General features: G+C 44.6%; 1 protein-coding gene across 1 annotated transcript; it reads right to left on the bottom strand.

Annotated features, from left to right (window-relative positions):
* Positions 1–12,787: 12,787 nt before the first annotated feature.
* On the bottom strand, positions 12,788–14,882 carry LOC309596222 (uncharacterized protein; the record flags this gene model as incomplete). Its single annotated transcript, XM_082324064.1, has 4 exons — positions 14,817–14,882; positions 14,701–14,730; positions 14,346–14,474; positions 12,788–12,988 (listed from the first exon to the last, which is right to left on the bottom strand). Exons 1-4 carry the CDS (start codon positions 14,853–14,855, stop codon positions 12,788–12,790), a joined length of 399 nt encoding a protein of 132 aa, XP_082180190.1. The 5' UTR covers positions 14,856–14,882.
* Positions 14,883–16,200: the final 1,318 nt, after the last annotated feature.

The following is a 16,200-nucleotide window of genomic DNA, read 5'->3' as shown; positions in this document are numbered from 1 at the left end:
CGACAGCGCTGGGTTCGCAGGAGCCGGTGAAGGGCACTAGCGGGTCTGGGAGGGCTGGTGCTCAGCGCAGAGGACGCGGACATTAAGGGAACTGGTCTCGTATAGCACAGGGCGCAGCTGAGCAGAGCAGCGAGTCAGCAGGAGCAACATCGCTGCTGATGTCTCCCAATGGCCATCACAGTTCATGTTTTTTTGTCGAAGGTGCAGGCGTTGGGTTCGCTGTTCCCGTGGGATGCTGAGTCCTGCAGGCAGTTGGGCGGGCTGCCCTGTGCCCCCGGCCATGCACCTTCCCCATGCTCGCTCCCAAAGCTGCCGAAGACGCAGCCGAGCTGCTTTTCCATGGTTTGAAAAGGCACCCTAAGGAGGAAGGCTGCCAGAGGCGACGGGCCGCGGGCTCTCCTGTGTGTAAGTGCATTGCCAGAGTATTTTTGGCGTTTGGGGCTGTGAGCAGAGGAGGGCAGAAAGGCGGGGGGCTGCGTGGGTGGGAGCTCGCCCCGGGGAGCTGCGAGGCGGCTTCGCGTCCCCGGCAGGAAGAGATCTCATGCTCCTGCTGCGGGGGAGACCTCCGTAAGATCGTCAGCTTTCACATGCAAACAGCACGGATGAAAGTCTGCATTTTACTCTCATTTGGGGCAACATTATGGACGCCAAATAAGCAACAGAGTGCATCAATGGGGCACAAGCACCTGTTGGATTTATCTGAAAAAAATTTTTAAGAACGTTAATGAGAATTGCTCCTGTAAATAAGGAGAGGCTGAGAAAGCATTGGTACAAAGGCTCGAAACCTTTTCTTATTTGACCAGGTCTTTTAACAATAGCAATAGTTTCTGTTTAACTGAGTCTGCTCAGCTCAGAATGAAATATCTGTCTCTCTGTGGAAAACGTTATATTTGAAAGGCCGTATCTTGCTACCTATCTGTTTAACATAGTTTTAGTATAATTCACATCCAGTAGAGTTTTACTTGCCATCCCTGGGGACTGGGAGGATACAGGGGAGCTCAGGGACACTGCGTATGTAGAGAAGAGCCATCCAGGTACGGCAGCGTGGTCTGATATGCTTTTGGGCACTGTCGCTGGGTGGAAATGTCCTACTATGTCGTATTCAAGCAAGAAAGACTTTATACATCATGTCAATCATTAAAAAGAAATCATTTCTGCATTAACATGTTGCATAGAAATTCAGATTGCTCAATGACTCAGAATTGTAACTGAGTAAGACTGGAGCATCTAAATTGTTACGTGCTCCCATCTTTGAATGCTCCTTCCCGGAAGAGCTCACTGGCGACTGCATTGCCCGTGAGAGAAAAGCAGCCGGGGCCCCCGGCACTTTTAGTCAGAAGCTTTGTACAGGTTGTATCGCTGTGGTTTTTCATCTGTGTGTTTTGCTCTGAGTAAATGATAACTTGGATTTTCTAGATAACTAGCATGGTTTTACTCACAGGAAAGAGGAAATGGCAAGCTGTAGTTGATTTCGAAGTGGTACACAAGAAGCATTTGTACAACTTTGGGTGCATTTAAGGGTGGAGGACATCAGCCGAAGGCTGTAGGCTGTGCTCGCCCCACCTGCCTCCTTGGCGAGTAGAGCAGAGCCGCGTCTTATAGCCCTGGGTAAGCTAAGAGCAGCACGCCGTGCGTGTGCAGCCCCTGGGCTGCTGGGGACTGACCGGGCACCCCTCGCCGGCACTTCCCGGGGAGGGAGCTGGTGCCAGCGGGTGCTTTTACATGAGTTCAGAGTAATATTTCCATCCTTATTAGTTTTGATTTGACCCGATAGCCACAGACAGCAAAACCAAAGGCTGGGGCAGCATGCTGGTCCCCAGCTGCATCTAATGAGCAACAGGGTGACGGCAGGGGTCGGTGGCAGGAGCGGTACCAGGTGCGCAACAGCGCGGTTAATCCTTTAACAGCTCGCTGGGAGACTTGAGGAGTGCAAGAGCAGCATTAACTGACGATGTGGGGATGGTCTGCTTCTGTGAGATAGACTTCTGCTTCGAGCCACTAGATCTTACTGTCAAATCTTTTTTTTTTTTTTTTTTAAACAAGTAAGATGAGTAAAAATGTTCGTAGCTGAATAGCTGTCCAAAAGCAAGTGAAAGCGTCACGGAGAATCACCCCTGTGAGTACCAGACCTTTGGTTCTGCAATTATTCAGTTAGGAGAATAAGTCGGCACGTGCTCACCCGACTCTCCGTTCCCCATTGCCTGTGCCGGCCTCAACGGCTGCTGCCAGCGCCGGTTGTGCTTGTCCCCTCTTGGGCTCCGAGCTACTACAGCCGATTTTGTTTCTAGCGATTTAGTGAGCCGCTTGCAAAAGCAGGGGGAGAGAAAGCGTTTAAATTATGACACTGATTCTGCAAATAAAAACAAGAAATCCAGGGCCTGACAGCAGCATTTCCCTTCTCGGTTGAAACACAGAAGGGGGGAGCTGTAAGACACAGCCTTGACAAACAGAGGTGGTGTTCAAGGTATTTGCACGCCCAGCTTACCCAAAATATGCAGCCAGGCCATTCAAGTGGAATGATGCTGGCCTTTGCAGTGCACCAGCATCAGGAATCAAACTGTACCCAGTTCTTACCAGATGCTCTCTGAAACACTGGGACACAAGCCCACCCCAGTGCCTTCAGCAGTGGGATTTCTCTTGTTGGGAATCCATGTTATTTTTGTCCTATTCAGTCCTTACCCTGCAAACCCTTGTGAACTTGCCAAACCGATGAGCAGATCCAAGGTTTGCATAAGTGTTTGCATGATGAAGTTTTGCCTTTGTTGGTCAATAAAAGAACTGGAGAACAATTAGGAGGAAATGATTTAATGATTAAAAGCCATTTTTAGCTCATACCTGGGAAACCACAAACTTGAAGCTTCACACAGATCAGAAGCTGCTTACTAACCATCTTGCAATCAGTGCCTCTTTTTTCACACTTGACATTCAGCTCCTGCCAAGGCACTGCTCTGTCTGTGGTTGCACTTTCATGTCTTTCAGAAACAGCAGCGCCAAGTTCAGAAAGTCAGAAGCATGTCTTATACTCAATTGGGAGGCTGGATTTTAAAACCCCAAGCCTGTTGAACCCCACTCCCTGCTGCCTGGAGCAGGGCTGGTGCTCCTGGGCGTTCTCCTCTTCCCTCAGCTCTCCTGGTTATTTTAGTACGAGGTATGGCTTCCCTTTCCAGCACTGCCTGGCTTGTGCCAGCCTGGTGGGATGCTGCCGGGGGGGAATCGTCTCACCTAGGGCCCACTGCCTCCTTACAGCCAGAGGAGGAAAGCGGGCACTGCTGGGCATGGGGCGGGTGTGCGTCTGCCATTGGAGGTGGCCATGTCCTGGCAATGTCTGCCTCTCTCTTGGCTACAGAGGAGTCTGGGCAACAAGTCCTGGAGCCAGCGCATTGGCTTCAGAGTCAAGGCATGGATTCAAGGCTGAGATGGGGGCAGAGCTCCTGACTTGAATGGCAGGGCTCGCTCCCATTGCGTTTCTGGGAGCAATGGAACATCCCCATCACAGGAGGCGTCAGCTCTGCCATCGCTCGCTCCCTTGTCGCAGGCTTGCGACCCAGCTACGGCAGCTGGTGCCTCCCAGGGGCCTCTGAGCAGCTTCCAGCAGAGCAGACAACTCCCAGCTCTCGCTGGAGTCAACACCACAGGATGGGCTGAATCCAACCCTTCCTTGCGATAGAGAAGCTGTAGGAAACAGCAAATAACTTATAAAATACCCTTCCCTCTGTTGGATGAGAAATGACACCATCAGGCTGGGGTGAACAAGTGCATAATGTTCTACCTAACCTGTGAATAAATCATTTCCTCCATTTCCACGGCTATTCAGTGATAGCTGTCTGGTTTTTACTGAACTAGCACAAAAATTATCGCAAGAGCTGAAAACAGATAAAACGGGTGAGGAAGCTTTTTGTCTCTAAGAAATATTGCCTGAAGGCAGGTCAACGTGAGATGTGGTTGTTCACAACAACCACCAATAGGCACCATATGTTGTCTAAGAAACGCCCCAGCACAGGTCTTGGGCTTGATATACAGATATAGGCAACCGCATCTCCCAGCCATATCAGTTAAAGGTGGGAAAACTCAGTGTTTCTCGGTATCGGGATCCAGGTGTGCGGAGCCGAGTGTGCAAACAGAACGATTGGGGGGTTCGATAACTCCTGTGACCCAGCACCCAGCCCAGAGGGGCTGAGCAGCTTCACCGCACCGTTTGGAAGGAGTCAGAGGCTCAGTCCTGTAAATGCGCCCAGAGTTACCCCAGCAGTGCTGTGCTGAGTCCACTTTTCTTCTAAATATTTGCCAGATCAAATCCCTCATGTGTCTTAGAGCGCATAGATGGCCAAGAAATCTCTTTGCTCAAAATAAGGATTTATCCAACCATGCTAGTGTCATAAGAAAAACTTCCTGGGCTGTTAATACATAAAGTAACAACCCCTGTTAGCTGAACACTTGACCCATCTATCTTCTGTATGTAAAGTCACAACCAGTTTGCAATTTGGGTTTAATTCTTTGGGAAATTTTAATTTGGGAAATTCTTCAAAGCCAGCACTGTCAAACACTTCCCTTTGCCCAGGTTTGACTGCAGCCAGCTTTGAAGCAAGCCTTGCCCGTGGGATGTCCCCTTCTCGGGGCCCTCTGTAAGCACAAGTGCCACCGACCTGTGTTGGGGTGCCACGTAAACACAAGCACTGCTCAAAAGCCTTGCAGGGAGTGGCGAGGCTGATTGCATCCAGCTGGGTGAGATGTTGGCCGGAGCATTGGCTGCAGATTGCAGCTCAAATAATGTGAGAAAGAGCATTCAGTGCTTGGGAGGGAGGAATTAATAAAATAGTTCAGTTGGAAGGGACCTGCGGCAATCATCTAGTCCAACTGCCTGACCCCATCAGGGCTGAACTGCTTCCTAGAAACCAGCTTTCCTTTATTTAAAGTACTTTTATTTAACAACAACAAAAAAACTTTAAAATACACCAAGTTTCATTAAAAACGCATTCCTTGTTACTAAAATCCTGACTTCTTACCTGTGCCTGATGCTCATCCCTTAACTGCCTTTGCGGGGCCAGTGCAGTGCTCGGGAGTGGGAGCAGCGGGTCAATGTGCCGTGGTGCCCGTGAGCCACGGCCAGGGTAAAAGGACACGGTGACAGTTGTGACTTGCACAGCAGAACAAATGTTTTCCATAGGACAAGCCAAAGCATCCAATAATTACGCTCTGCCTACATGGTAAGTTGATGCAATATCCTTTTGGAGGGGGGAGGAATAGATATGACCTTGTCTCCTTGGCACGTTACCTGTAGTAAAGATAAGACATTTTGCCCACTTCTAGCAGCTTTTATAACTCACAGTAGGATTGCCCTGAGCTGGAAAGGCTGTGGGGTGTGATCTGAGCCATCCTACGGTGGAAACACACCTGAAACCTGCGTCGTTCAGCACATCAAAACAAGACAGATCCCAGTCTGACTTTTAACGTTTTCCCCTGAGAGCATCGCTGACCTTAAGCCCTGCCTGGTTTCGGTGTTCCTGGAATACAGGGGCAACGAGGACCTTGCAGTTGCGTTGGCTTGTTACCAACAAAATGCTGCTTCACGCTTCTGACAAAACTCAATCGTTAAGAGGCAAGGTGGCCCCGTGCAGCCAGGGCAAAGGGACGGCGGATGGTGTAGGAGATTTCTGTGGGGCTGCCGAGGCCGTGGCAGAGGAAACTCCGCTCTTTTCCAGGGGCTTAGTCCTGCCCTTTCCCAGCAGCTGCACTCCTGCTGTTTGCTGCAGGCCTGCAGCTGAATTTCTAAGCCTGGCTGAGATTTACATGTAGAAATTGATACTAAAATTCCATTAAAATGGAGTGGAAATTAAAATGGGATTTTACTATCAAGAGCTATTGTTTTGTTAGTGTAAAAGAGATCTGTGCCAGCTGCAAAACAGTGCTTGCAGAAACTTGGAACCAGCTACAATGCTTGTTAAAACCGTGTCTTAGAGTAGCGGTGTGTTATGGTAGAGCAGCCCTTGCTTCTGCGAGTGTCAGTCATGAGCAAAGCTTTTCACATGCTGTGCATTGCTTGTAGATGTGTAATTGCCCAATGTGCTGCACTATTAAATTCATCAACTAAACAGCTTTGCAAATAAATAATACTGACTATTGTGCAAATAGTCAGTACCTAACATTGCATTTTAATGCATTTTAAATAAAGAGATGCTATTGTAACTGGAAAGCTGCAGAAGCAGAAGAGCTGTTCTGCAGAACCAAGAAGCTCAGTGAGTAACAACTGGATAAAGGATGTTTCTGATGATTGATTTGAATCCTGGCAAGATCGCAGAACTGAAAACTCATTTGAACTTCTGGAAATTGCATTATACATTCTGCTGGATTGCCAGTCTGCAGACCAGACCTGATGCTACAGGACCAACCCCTCCCCTGTGTCAGCAGCCCGGCGGAGGACGAGGACCAGGTGGGCGCGGCAGCGTGGTTTGGGAAGGGGGTGGAAGGCAGGACCCATCCCTGGGATGCAGAATTCCTCATCCAGGGTTATCCATCCCCAACCTTTCAGCAGCACTGCATTCATCTCAGAAACTGAAGTAAGTTCATTTTAATTTCATTTTATGACACTTTTCCGGGAATGAAGACTGGACGGCACAGGAAGCTGAGGCACAGCAATGACCACTGCCTGTGCTCTCAGCTCCTGCTGCTCTTCAACCACAACCTTATCTCATGCTTCTATCTGAGGGAGGTCTCTCTGTGTATCACACCTCTTTCTTTTTTTTTTTATTTTCTAGCTAATAAGCCTTCCTTTATAACTTCTCAAAAGCTAAAATACTTTTTAAACCTCTCCCAGCATAGGCTGTGTTTTTAAGTAAATGATCACAAGTGACTCTGTTCTGTGTGGCATCTTGTCAACAAAACTGAAGCAAAACGGTAAGCTTATTTCCATGATATAATTTGGAGATTGCTAGATAGATCCAGTAGCCGCGTGGCCACTGGGAAAACGATTTGCACCTGTGGCTCTAGCTGTTGAATTTTTTCACAATTTATTTGAAATGTGCAACTTCTTGAAGGTAATATTTAAACTGAGGAAGAGCAACCATTATTTTGATACGTTTGAAATTGCAAGCAGGTGCTGTGGGGACTGTGGCTTTTCAAGGATAATGTGTCTGGATTTATTGGGAGTGGATGGAAGTTACCTGCGTCCGAAGGTGTGGGTTAGTGCTGACTTAGCAGCAAGTTCGGTAGGATGGGCCTCGTGCTTATCGGAGAGGGGGATTGCTGGCAGCCCAGGTCGGAGAGATAACGCAGATGATGCTTTTACAGATAGCTGAGGGGGAAGGAGGCAGGGACGGGACTTTCCCGTTATTTCTGTTTTATTTGTTTGCTCATGGTAGGTGGTTCAAACTGCACTCAGTCGAGGAGGTTGTTGCTGAGTTCTGTTCTCCACCAAAAGTTTAGACCCTGTCGTGAGGACAGAGTAGGAACATTTAATTGCAAGGAATAAAAATTAAAAAACCTTGCATGTGAAGTGTATCACAGATAAAATATGCTTCAAGACATGAGAGCCCAGTACTTGGGGAAGTTGTTAGAATGAAGATTGTGCTGCTGCCAAGAATATCAGATCCAGATTTCTTTTTTTTTTTTTTCCCATTGCCTTTGAGAATACTCAGAGCATTGTACTTAAAAAACCTCAAAGTCTGGATGAAGATTCAAATAACTTAAGAAAGTGTTTGTAGAGAATTGGGGTTGATTCAGGACTGTTTCTGACCAGAATTAGATTGGGTTTCTGTAGATCTCAAGGCTTTGGGAAATAAATTCTTTTATACCTTTTACGTGAGGTTACTGTTGATGGTAACCGTACTTCTAGTCTATGGATTACTGATGGGCCGTTAGCTCAAATGAATTATTTAATACTTGCCGTTTCTTCCACTGACTTTTTTTTTAATATGGTATTTTAAAATTATTTTTCCATTCTGTCCCGCAGTTAGTGCTATTATTTTTAGAGAAGGGTTTGGCTTCTTTTAATAAGAATATATTCTTTGTCCACTACAGCTCATGGCATTTGTGACTCAAGGATGTGGCTAACAGCTCTGTGTATCTTTTAAAAAAAAAAAAAAAAAAAAAAAAAGAAAACAGCTTAAATATTTCAGCTATGATAAACAGGTACTGTAACCTCAGTGTTTGTTGTATTTCCCCACTCTTTGATAAAGTCATGGGAAGAAATAATTTACATGTTGAAGTTATCTGACTGTGTTTCCTTTGGGTCAAATCCTGTGGGCTAGACTTGTGCGAGTCTTCTCTCTCATATAACCGAGAGCAGGAGGCTTCGACAAGCAATTTCAGATTGCTGAATGGTATCAATAATCATCCTAAATTATGCCTCTTCCTTTTTCTGTAGAAGCATTGACATTAAATATAAGTTGCATCAGAGTCTTTATTTTTAAAGACTTTGCCCAGCTTTTGTTGTTTTATCATGATACATACTCTGATGTCTTAAAAGATGCCGAGGCACTGTGGTAGTATTAATTTTTTGCTTATTTGCTAAGTTTTGCTTGGTTGTTTCACCCTGTAGAAGCATGAGGAGTAGCTGAGTATGGCTTTGATCTTGAGGAGTTTGTGGATGACTTGAGCCTTGTAGGACATGGCCATCTCCGCCCCAGCATCGGGAACGGTGAAGCTGTTGCAAACCTTCCCGTTACCCCATACGTGAGCTGTGCAGTTTAACTGGCACAAACTATGGGCAGGCTCAGAGGAAGTCTTTCTTACCTGGTTATCATTTACCTGATCTTTTGAGGCGATGTGAGAAAGCTTAAAGTAAAGGAAGGCCCAGTTGTCCTGCTAGTTGCCATGTTTTGCGATGTTCATCCAGCAAGCATTGGAAGTGCAGGAACTGAAGATTGATTTATAATTTGCACCCAAATTCTGATTCATCTATCAGAACAGAAACTTGTGATGTTGTTTGTTTCCAGTTAAAACCTCCTGCGATGTTTTCTGAATATGATATTCCAGTCTCGTTTCAGCTGCTGTTGCTTTGCTCGTGCTTGTAAGGGTTGGCAATGCAAGGCAGCGGCTGGCTGCGTGTGGACAGGGAGGGAAGTGCCGGGTCAATGCTCTGCTGTCCGCAGGCACCCGATGAGCGTGTTGGAGCTGGGGGGTGTGTGACAGTATGTCCTGTTCCCCCGGGACCCCAAACCAGTGTACCACAGCATGGCAAATGGGGGGTAGTAGGGGATATCAGCGGGGCTTCCATTTGAGTAATGGAAACTTCTCGCATGTGATCTGGAAACCTCTGGAAAGAAAGTGGTGATGAAACAGAATGTGAAACTGTTTGCAAGTAAGTGGAGAGATCACCTTACATTTCTCCTTTGCAATTCTGACAAGTATCTTATTAGTTTGCAAGTTGAGGTTAAGTTATTGAGTGTTTTATCTATAAGCAAGCCTTGTGTAATCAGCTGGGATTCAATTTTCCCTATCCAGAGTGGGGGAGCTCTTCTGTGCACTGTAGCCATGGTGGTCTAAAAGCAAAACTAAGGCCCAGTTTTCAGAAAGAGATAGTATTTTTTATTACACAAATAATTTGAGATCGTGGGGGAAGACAACTGGGTAAACAAACGTTGACTATCATGATCTGGACTTATCTTAGGTCCTGCCAGTGCTGGCAGAGGTGGCCTGGCCTTACTTGCTGCTGTGAAAGGAAAACGTGTGTGTACAGGAAACACATATGGGAAATGCTGTACATTCAAAATAAATGCATACATAAAGTTGGTGAGGGAAGTGCCACTACCTGCCTAATTTGAATGGTCAAGATTTGATTCTGAGTTGGTTTCCTTTTCTGCATTTGTTTGATGCAAGTTCTGCAAGTAGGTGTATTGAAAAGTAAATAGCCACACAGGGGTAACGACCTAGAGTTAAGAGTGGGTACAGTAGGAGTGAGAGTAGGTAGTTGGGTTTTTTTCCCCTCTTTAGGAACTTAAAATAACGAATGTGAATCATGCTGGGGGTGCTACAGGACTTTCTGATCAAGTCAATGAGATACCACAGTTTCCGAACCCAAGCATCATGTTCAGAATTTTAAAAGTTAAATTCAATTACATTAAAATTAATACCTTGGAGGAGCTGCTGGTGCAGGCTCGGCGCTCAGCAGAAAAACCCAAACGTATCTCAGCAAACCCAACCACAGGAGGTAATAAAAAGACATTTTCCATGAAGAACTCCTTAAAATCATGGACTCCTGCAGAATAAATGTCTTTCTGATGATAACATTACTCTTCTGTCAACCACCCCAGTTCATACACTGACTGGTGTAGTTGTCTCCGGTTTTGTGAGATTCTGCGAATACTGATCAGCCCTTAAGGTGTGTGTTTGGACAGGCCAGCTCCAGAAAATTTTGTGGTTTGATCTGTTTTTTCTCATAGGGTTAGACAGGACCACTTTTGTTCATCTCTAGGGTTTGCAAAGCTAAACTAAGTGCTCTTGAATTGCTTTCTGGTTTTTAAACTGAATTGTTCTTTGAAATGGCTGGGCTGGGCAGGTGATGGAGCTGCATCCCCTCAAGTAAAACCCTGGGACTAAGGTAAAATTACAGATAAGTTACATTAAACAGTGGCTTCAAGAATGAAAAATATTGGAAGATAGCCAGTTTAAAAGTGGTTTGTTTTAAGCCTGGTGCTTTTTAAAGTCTTCTGGAAGGTGAGGTGGAACTGAGTATATGAGCAAATTCAGGTATTACTCAGCAGCTGCTCTGAGTGGAAGGTTGGTAGTTGGTTGCATTTACTGTATGTGCTGTGCATAATTCAAGTAGAGTAATTCAGCAGGTTTGTTTCTTTGGGTAGGTCACATCCTTTCATGCGCAACCACAGAAACTCATCCTTTACCTGGTTGTTGGAATATGGCACTTCAGAACCCTGCTGCAATTCAAATCATGTTGGTACTTCAAATGTTTAGAGAGGCTTTGAGCTTTGTCAATTTATTATTTCATTTCAATTTGCAAAGATCACTGGGATGTGGGTATTTCCAAAGCGCTCATCTTGCATGGGGTGCAGAAAGATGCAGACAGCTAAACTGAGACCTGTACCACCCCATCTCTGCTGCTCTTTTAACCTGGAGATGCCTGATGGTTTGGGGCCTTCTGAGCATGCTAGAAAACTATTGATATTTGGAGTGAAGCATGAAAACAGGACAGTTTTTTTCTCCACGGGACTTATAAATGCTGTGTCTCTTTTTCCGTCTTACCACATTTTAGTCAGCTGCAAAAATCAGTTCTGACAGCCCGCTCTAGACTGAGTATTGGTTAGTGATTAAGGCATTACGAGAAATGGTGCAAACCTTCTGGTTTGTGTGTATATATGAATTATACCTGGTTTTATATGTGTGATAAATCCTACTTTCATGACAAGTGATTTCCATGATTGTTGGTGACTTCAGCACAAATCCTTGTCCAGAACCCATAGGTGCTAAGTAGGCTGTGAGTACGAGTGGTGAAGCGTGTTCAGTGGCAGCAAAGGTCTAAGCACCAAGATAAGATTTATCTTGCAAACAGGTATCTGCAGTATTTCTAAGTTAGAAGACCATTTGATGACTCCATCATGTTTTATCACACTAGTTTCAAATTCCTGTCTCAGCCTTTTGCTGGGCTTGGAAGAACTATGGATTTTTAACTGATACCAGCTAGATTCATGATGGTACATGACAATTGTCTTTTGGCTCACTTTTATGGCAAACTATCTTTCTGTCTGTATTTAGAGACGTCAGGGGTCTGGGTTCCCCCATCTTCTCTAAGTCTTGAGGACAGAACCCTTGAAATCTGTGGTGCCTGCGTATCCCACTATATCGCTGCTGCCTGTATGCATGGAAACAGGCGTCAGGCAAGCAACCCTTGGGAGACCCATCATCCGTGACCTCTTATGTCTGATACCTTGGTATTGTTATTGCAGACTGGGAGTACTGGTATTGCTATGACCAGAATTGCTCTTAACCACTAGTTTGCATTTCTTATAGAACTTTTTCCTTTTTATGTCTCTGCCTAAGACTTGACTGTTTTGCAAAGATAAAAATATGTATCAGAAAAGCGGCATCTGGCACTTGGTTTGTACTGATTTACGCAGAGGTATGCGAGGTCTCATGCAAGAAATATTACGCTCCATCTTTTTTAAAGCATGTGATTCAGTATCAGTTTGGATCTAGTCATAAACTGTATAAATGCTGTATACTGAAAAAATCTGAAAAATTCAAAGCAAAACCTATTCATTTTGCTGGGAGAAGATGCTGCGACCGAAGTGGCGGGCACATGAAACCTCAACATGTATTTGGTCAGGCTTACGTCAAAGCTCATCGTAAACCAGTAGAAATGAAAAGCAATGATTTTAGTGCTGGGGGGTTAAAGCCGATGGTGAGAATGGTGGGTGTCCTGTCTCTTCCCTCCCCGGGGGTTGCTCTGCAGGGTTGTGCTGGGTCCCATAAATCCCCACTGAACGTCCTGACCCTCGAGCCACCCTGCAGAAACCCTTTCCTGACCCCAGTCCCCAAAGCATTTGAATGGTCTCATGGTCTGTGGGTTCAGGGTTGGGTTTTCTTGCCCTTCATACAAAAAACCCACAAACTTCAAGCCTTACTATGTATCTCTGGTGACATAACAACATTTCATATTCAATAACCGTGCGTGACATAAATGACGATACTTAGCCATGCTTGTTACATAAGGTTTTAATTGCTGTGTACAGTTTTAATTCACTTACTTGCATTAACACTTAGACAAGACTCTGATTTGCAACAGCCATTTCTTCCCCCGCTTCCCACCCACCCTCCTCGCTGCCCAGCAGGCTCTTCCCTAGAGCAAGCCTTTGCCGTATTTCCACGGGTGAGGGCAGATGCATTTGCCATCTGGATACAAAGCCGACTCACTTGTCATGATCTTCCTGCACAACTCCTTCTGGTTGACCCATTTCAAGAATTCTTCCAGACTCTCTTTAAATTCTGAGAAATCTGTTTCTTCTATTTTTGAGCAGCTTTTGTCATTACATGATGATTTCTGAGAGAAAAGAGTAAATACTGATACATGAGTTACGGAGGAATTCCACCCAAATGCTGCACATTCTCCACAGCTTCCTCAGCTCACTGGGATGGCGGATGAAGCCAGCTAGCTGCCCTTCACCAGCCCCAAACCATTTCACCCAATTCTTACAAATCATTAGTCAAATAAGATCTTGCTATTTGTCTTTGACTTTCATGGTACTGCAGATTTTTCTGGGCTGTTTTTTGGGGCGGGGGAGTTATCTGCCAAACTGGAAGAAGGAAAGTCAGGTCAAAACATTTCTGTCATAATATCCAAATCCTGGGGACAGAGAGGGAGTGCGGGATGCACTGTGGGATCCCAGCAACATCACACCACGCTCGTTCTTAGCGCTGAGCAGAAGAGGCTCCAGTTGCAGTAGCGGGGAGCTCAGCATGCATTTGGTTAGGTGACAGATTGTAGACGTGGTTTCTTCTGCAGCCTGCAGTAATTAGCAAATTGATGCAAATCTGGTTTTCTCCCTAAAGCCTGCTTCTCTGTTCAAGGGAAATGTCTAAGCACAGTCATTGCTGCAAGTACAGCCACTGGCAGAACACATGCAAACCCCATTTTCTATTCCCTTATTTTTTCTGTCTTTCTCTCTTTTGTATTCAAAAGGCAGATTCCTTTCTCTGTAGTATTCCTGATCTGTATCTTTTCTGCTATTAATTGCCTTGTTCTTCCTGAAGGATAAGCTGTACAGGTCATTATTAATTGCACCTGATAAATAATCTTCATTACTGGATAATGAAGTGAATGATTACCCCAATCATTCATGGGTCTAAATGAATTATATTAATATAGTCCATATAAGAATGAATTTGTGCATGATAGACAGACTTCAAGACCCTTCCTTGAGGCTGCAGCTGGTCCAAAATTAAAAAGGAGGAACAACTTCTTTCTTTGCTAACAAATCTCAAAACTTTGAATTAGAATTTACCAAAAAGTGAGCAAGAAGTTAGGTGACAGGTGAAGTCTTGCTGAACAGCTTCCACTGATGTTTCTTTGGGGAAATGAACTTTCAGGGAAGCTTGGTGGTTTCTTTTAAATCATAATGACAGCTCCTTATATTTTTTCAGCATATCTATAGATTCAATTAAAGAATCATGTCTTATCCTCCATCCTACGCAAAAATGAAGGTGAAGGCGTTGGTGCAGTCCAGTGACTGCAGCAGCGTTGCCCAGCTGGAGAAGGGGCCGTGGCTTTCCAGCTGCTGGATTGCTTGGCATGGGTCTGAGTGAGCTAGCAGGCATTTGAACAGGTGTAAAAAACATGGATAAATGGATAACTACCAAAAGAATTTGAAACTCAAATCAAATAAGTAGTAAAAGCTTACCTTCAAAATGGAACAGTCTCTTTCTAATTTTTCCATATCTTTTTCAACTTTCCTGATACACTTACATGGGGGTATCTTTTTTAGTTCGTCAATAAATGTTTTGGCGTTACAATGTGCGCAACTTTCGTTCTAGGAAAAAAAGGGAAAGCAAATAGTGTTCTAGTTTACAAGCAGAAAGCTTTTCTTTCTCAGAAGAACTGTTGATAAATCATATTGAATATACCAACTGTTATTTTTCTCTGGAAATCTTAACTTCTTTTATCTGATTTCCTTTTTATGCCTTCTTTTAAGAAGTCATGTTATAAGTACATTCTTCACAACTATTATAACTATATAGGAAACAACAGCTTTTTACCTTTATGTGCAGCGGTTTGATGAAGTGCTCCTGAAAACGACAGAAATACGTTAGTTACAAATTGGAAATCATCTCAAAATGCAAATCTGGGGTGGGGGAAGTGGAAAATTATTTACCTTAATGTGCCCTTTTTCAGCTTCAAGTAAGCAAAGCATTTCGTCGATTATAGACGTGTTCTGCAGATGCAGCATTTTCTTCAGAGGCAGAAAGTAACTGGATACCCCAGAGCTAAACAGTAGCAACAACAAGTGAAGATGCATTTTGAAGGTGTTATATTTGGGAGCTCGACTCTTTTTATCTGAAATGGGCTTTGAATTTAAGCTCGTCTCTCTTGGTAGATACTAAGCACGCTTATATAGAGAAGTTGGGTAAGTGCAGGATATGACTACTCTCTTATCTCATTCATAAATCATTAAAATAGGAAAGCAACAACAGCTTGAGCGGTCGAATTAGTGGCGTATCTGATTTGAGAAACATTTATGATTAACGTTCTGGTAAACTTCCTAGAGCCTCTAACTCCAGAGCAACACTTCAATGCAAGCAAGAGCAATGTGCAAGGGCACTAATGATATACGAGATATTGTAAAAGAACGTACTAATATCTGAGGAAGTTATTCTACTTGTAGTAACACAGACATGGATCTGGTTGTTTCCCATCAGATGAGACTGTATCCTATATTGCTGTAAATTATTGCAGTTTAAAGATATCAGCACCTCTGGAGCTAATATCAGCCAAAGGTGGAGCCCATAGGACCTAATCAATCATCTACATCTCTACAGCGTGACTTGGGCAGGCATGTGGGTGCACAGACATGTATAACAACCTGGCAAAACTGACGACTTTTCTATGGCAAATATATTTTCTTTGACCTGAAAAGAAAACAAAAGGTTGTTTGTTCATTGTAATTAGTAAGTGTGAGGGCTGGATCTTACCCTGACATAATTAATTTTTATGACAGTGCTGTGCAAATCTTCAATCTCAGCTGTCAGCTGCAGCTTCTGATTCTCAGGGGAAATGTTCGTCGCTTCGTTAGTGATACTTGGGCCCTTATGTAGCACTTCACAAAGGTAATTAGGTGCTTTGTGTTATATGCGTGTGGGAACATGTAAGTGAGGGGGGAGAAGGGCTGAAACGACAGCGGAGCATTGTACAGCAGCGCGGTCAGGGGGTGCTTTAGGGTGGGACCCTGGCATGGCCGCAGGAGGGGAGCCAGGTTTTCCCTGGCTTTTGGAGGACTGCAACTCTCCTCGACGTGATCAGCTAAGAGCAGAGTAAACACACGAGGGAGCTCACTTCCAGATAACTCTATTTGAAGAGTGAAATTGCCAGAGCGATTGCAGAGCCAGGGCTTAGATAACTCCTAAGATAATGCAGCTCTAAAGAAAAAAAGTCTGATTTGTGCCATGATGGGTGGCAATTAATATTACAGTTGATAAAAGGAGTGTCATCAAGGGAGCTCTCAGTGAGGAATTATTTCTGGCCACCAAGAAATCACTAAG

The sequence above is a fragment of the Platalea leucorodia genome (genome assembly GCF_965183815.1).
Source record: "Platalea leucorodia genome assembly, chromosome: 11".
In the NCBI taxonomy this organism is placed as follows: domain Eukaryota; kingdom Metazoa; phylum Chordata; class Aves; order Pelecaniformes; family Threskiornithidae; genus Platalea; species Platalea leucorodia.
The sequence above is the reverse complement of the archived record's forward strand: the minus strand, read 5'-3'. Positions and strand labels throughout refer to the sequence as shown.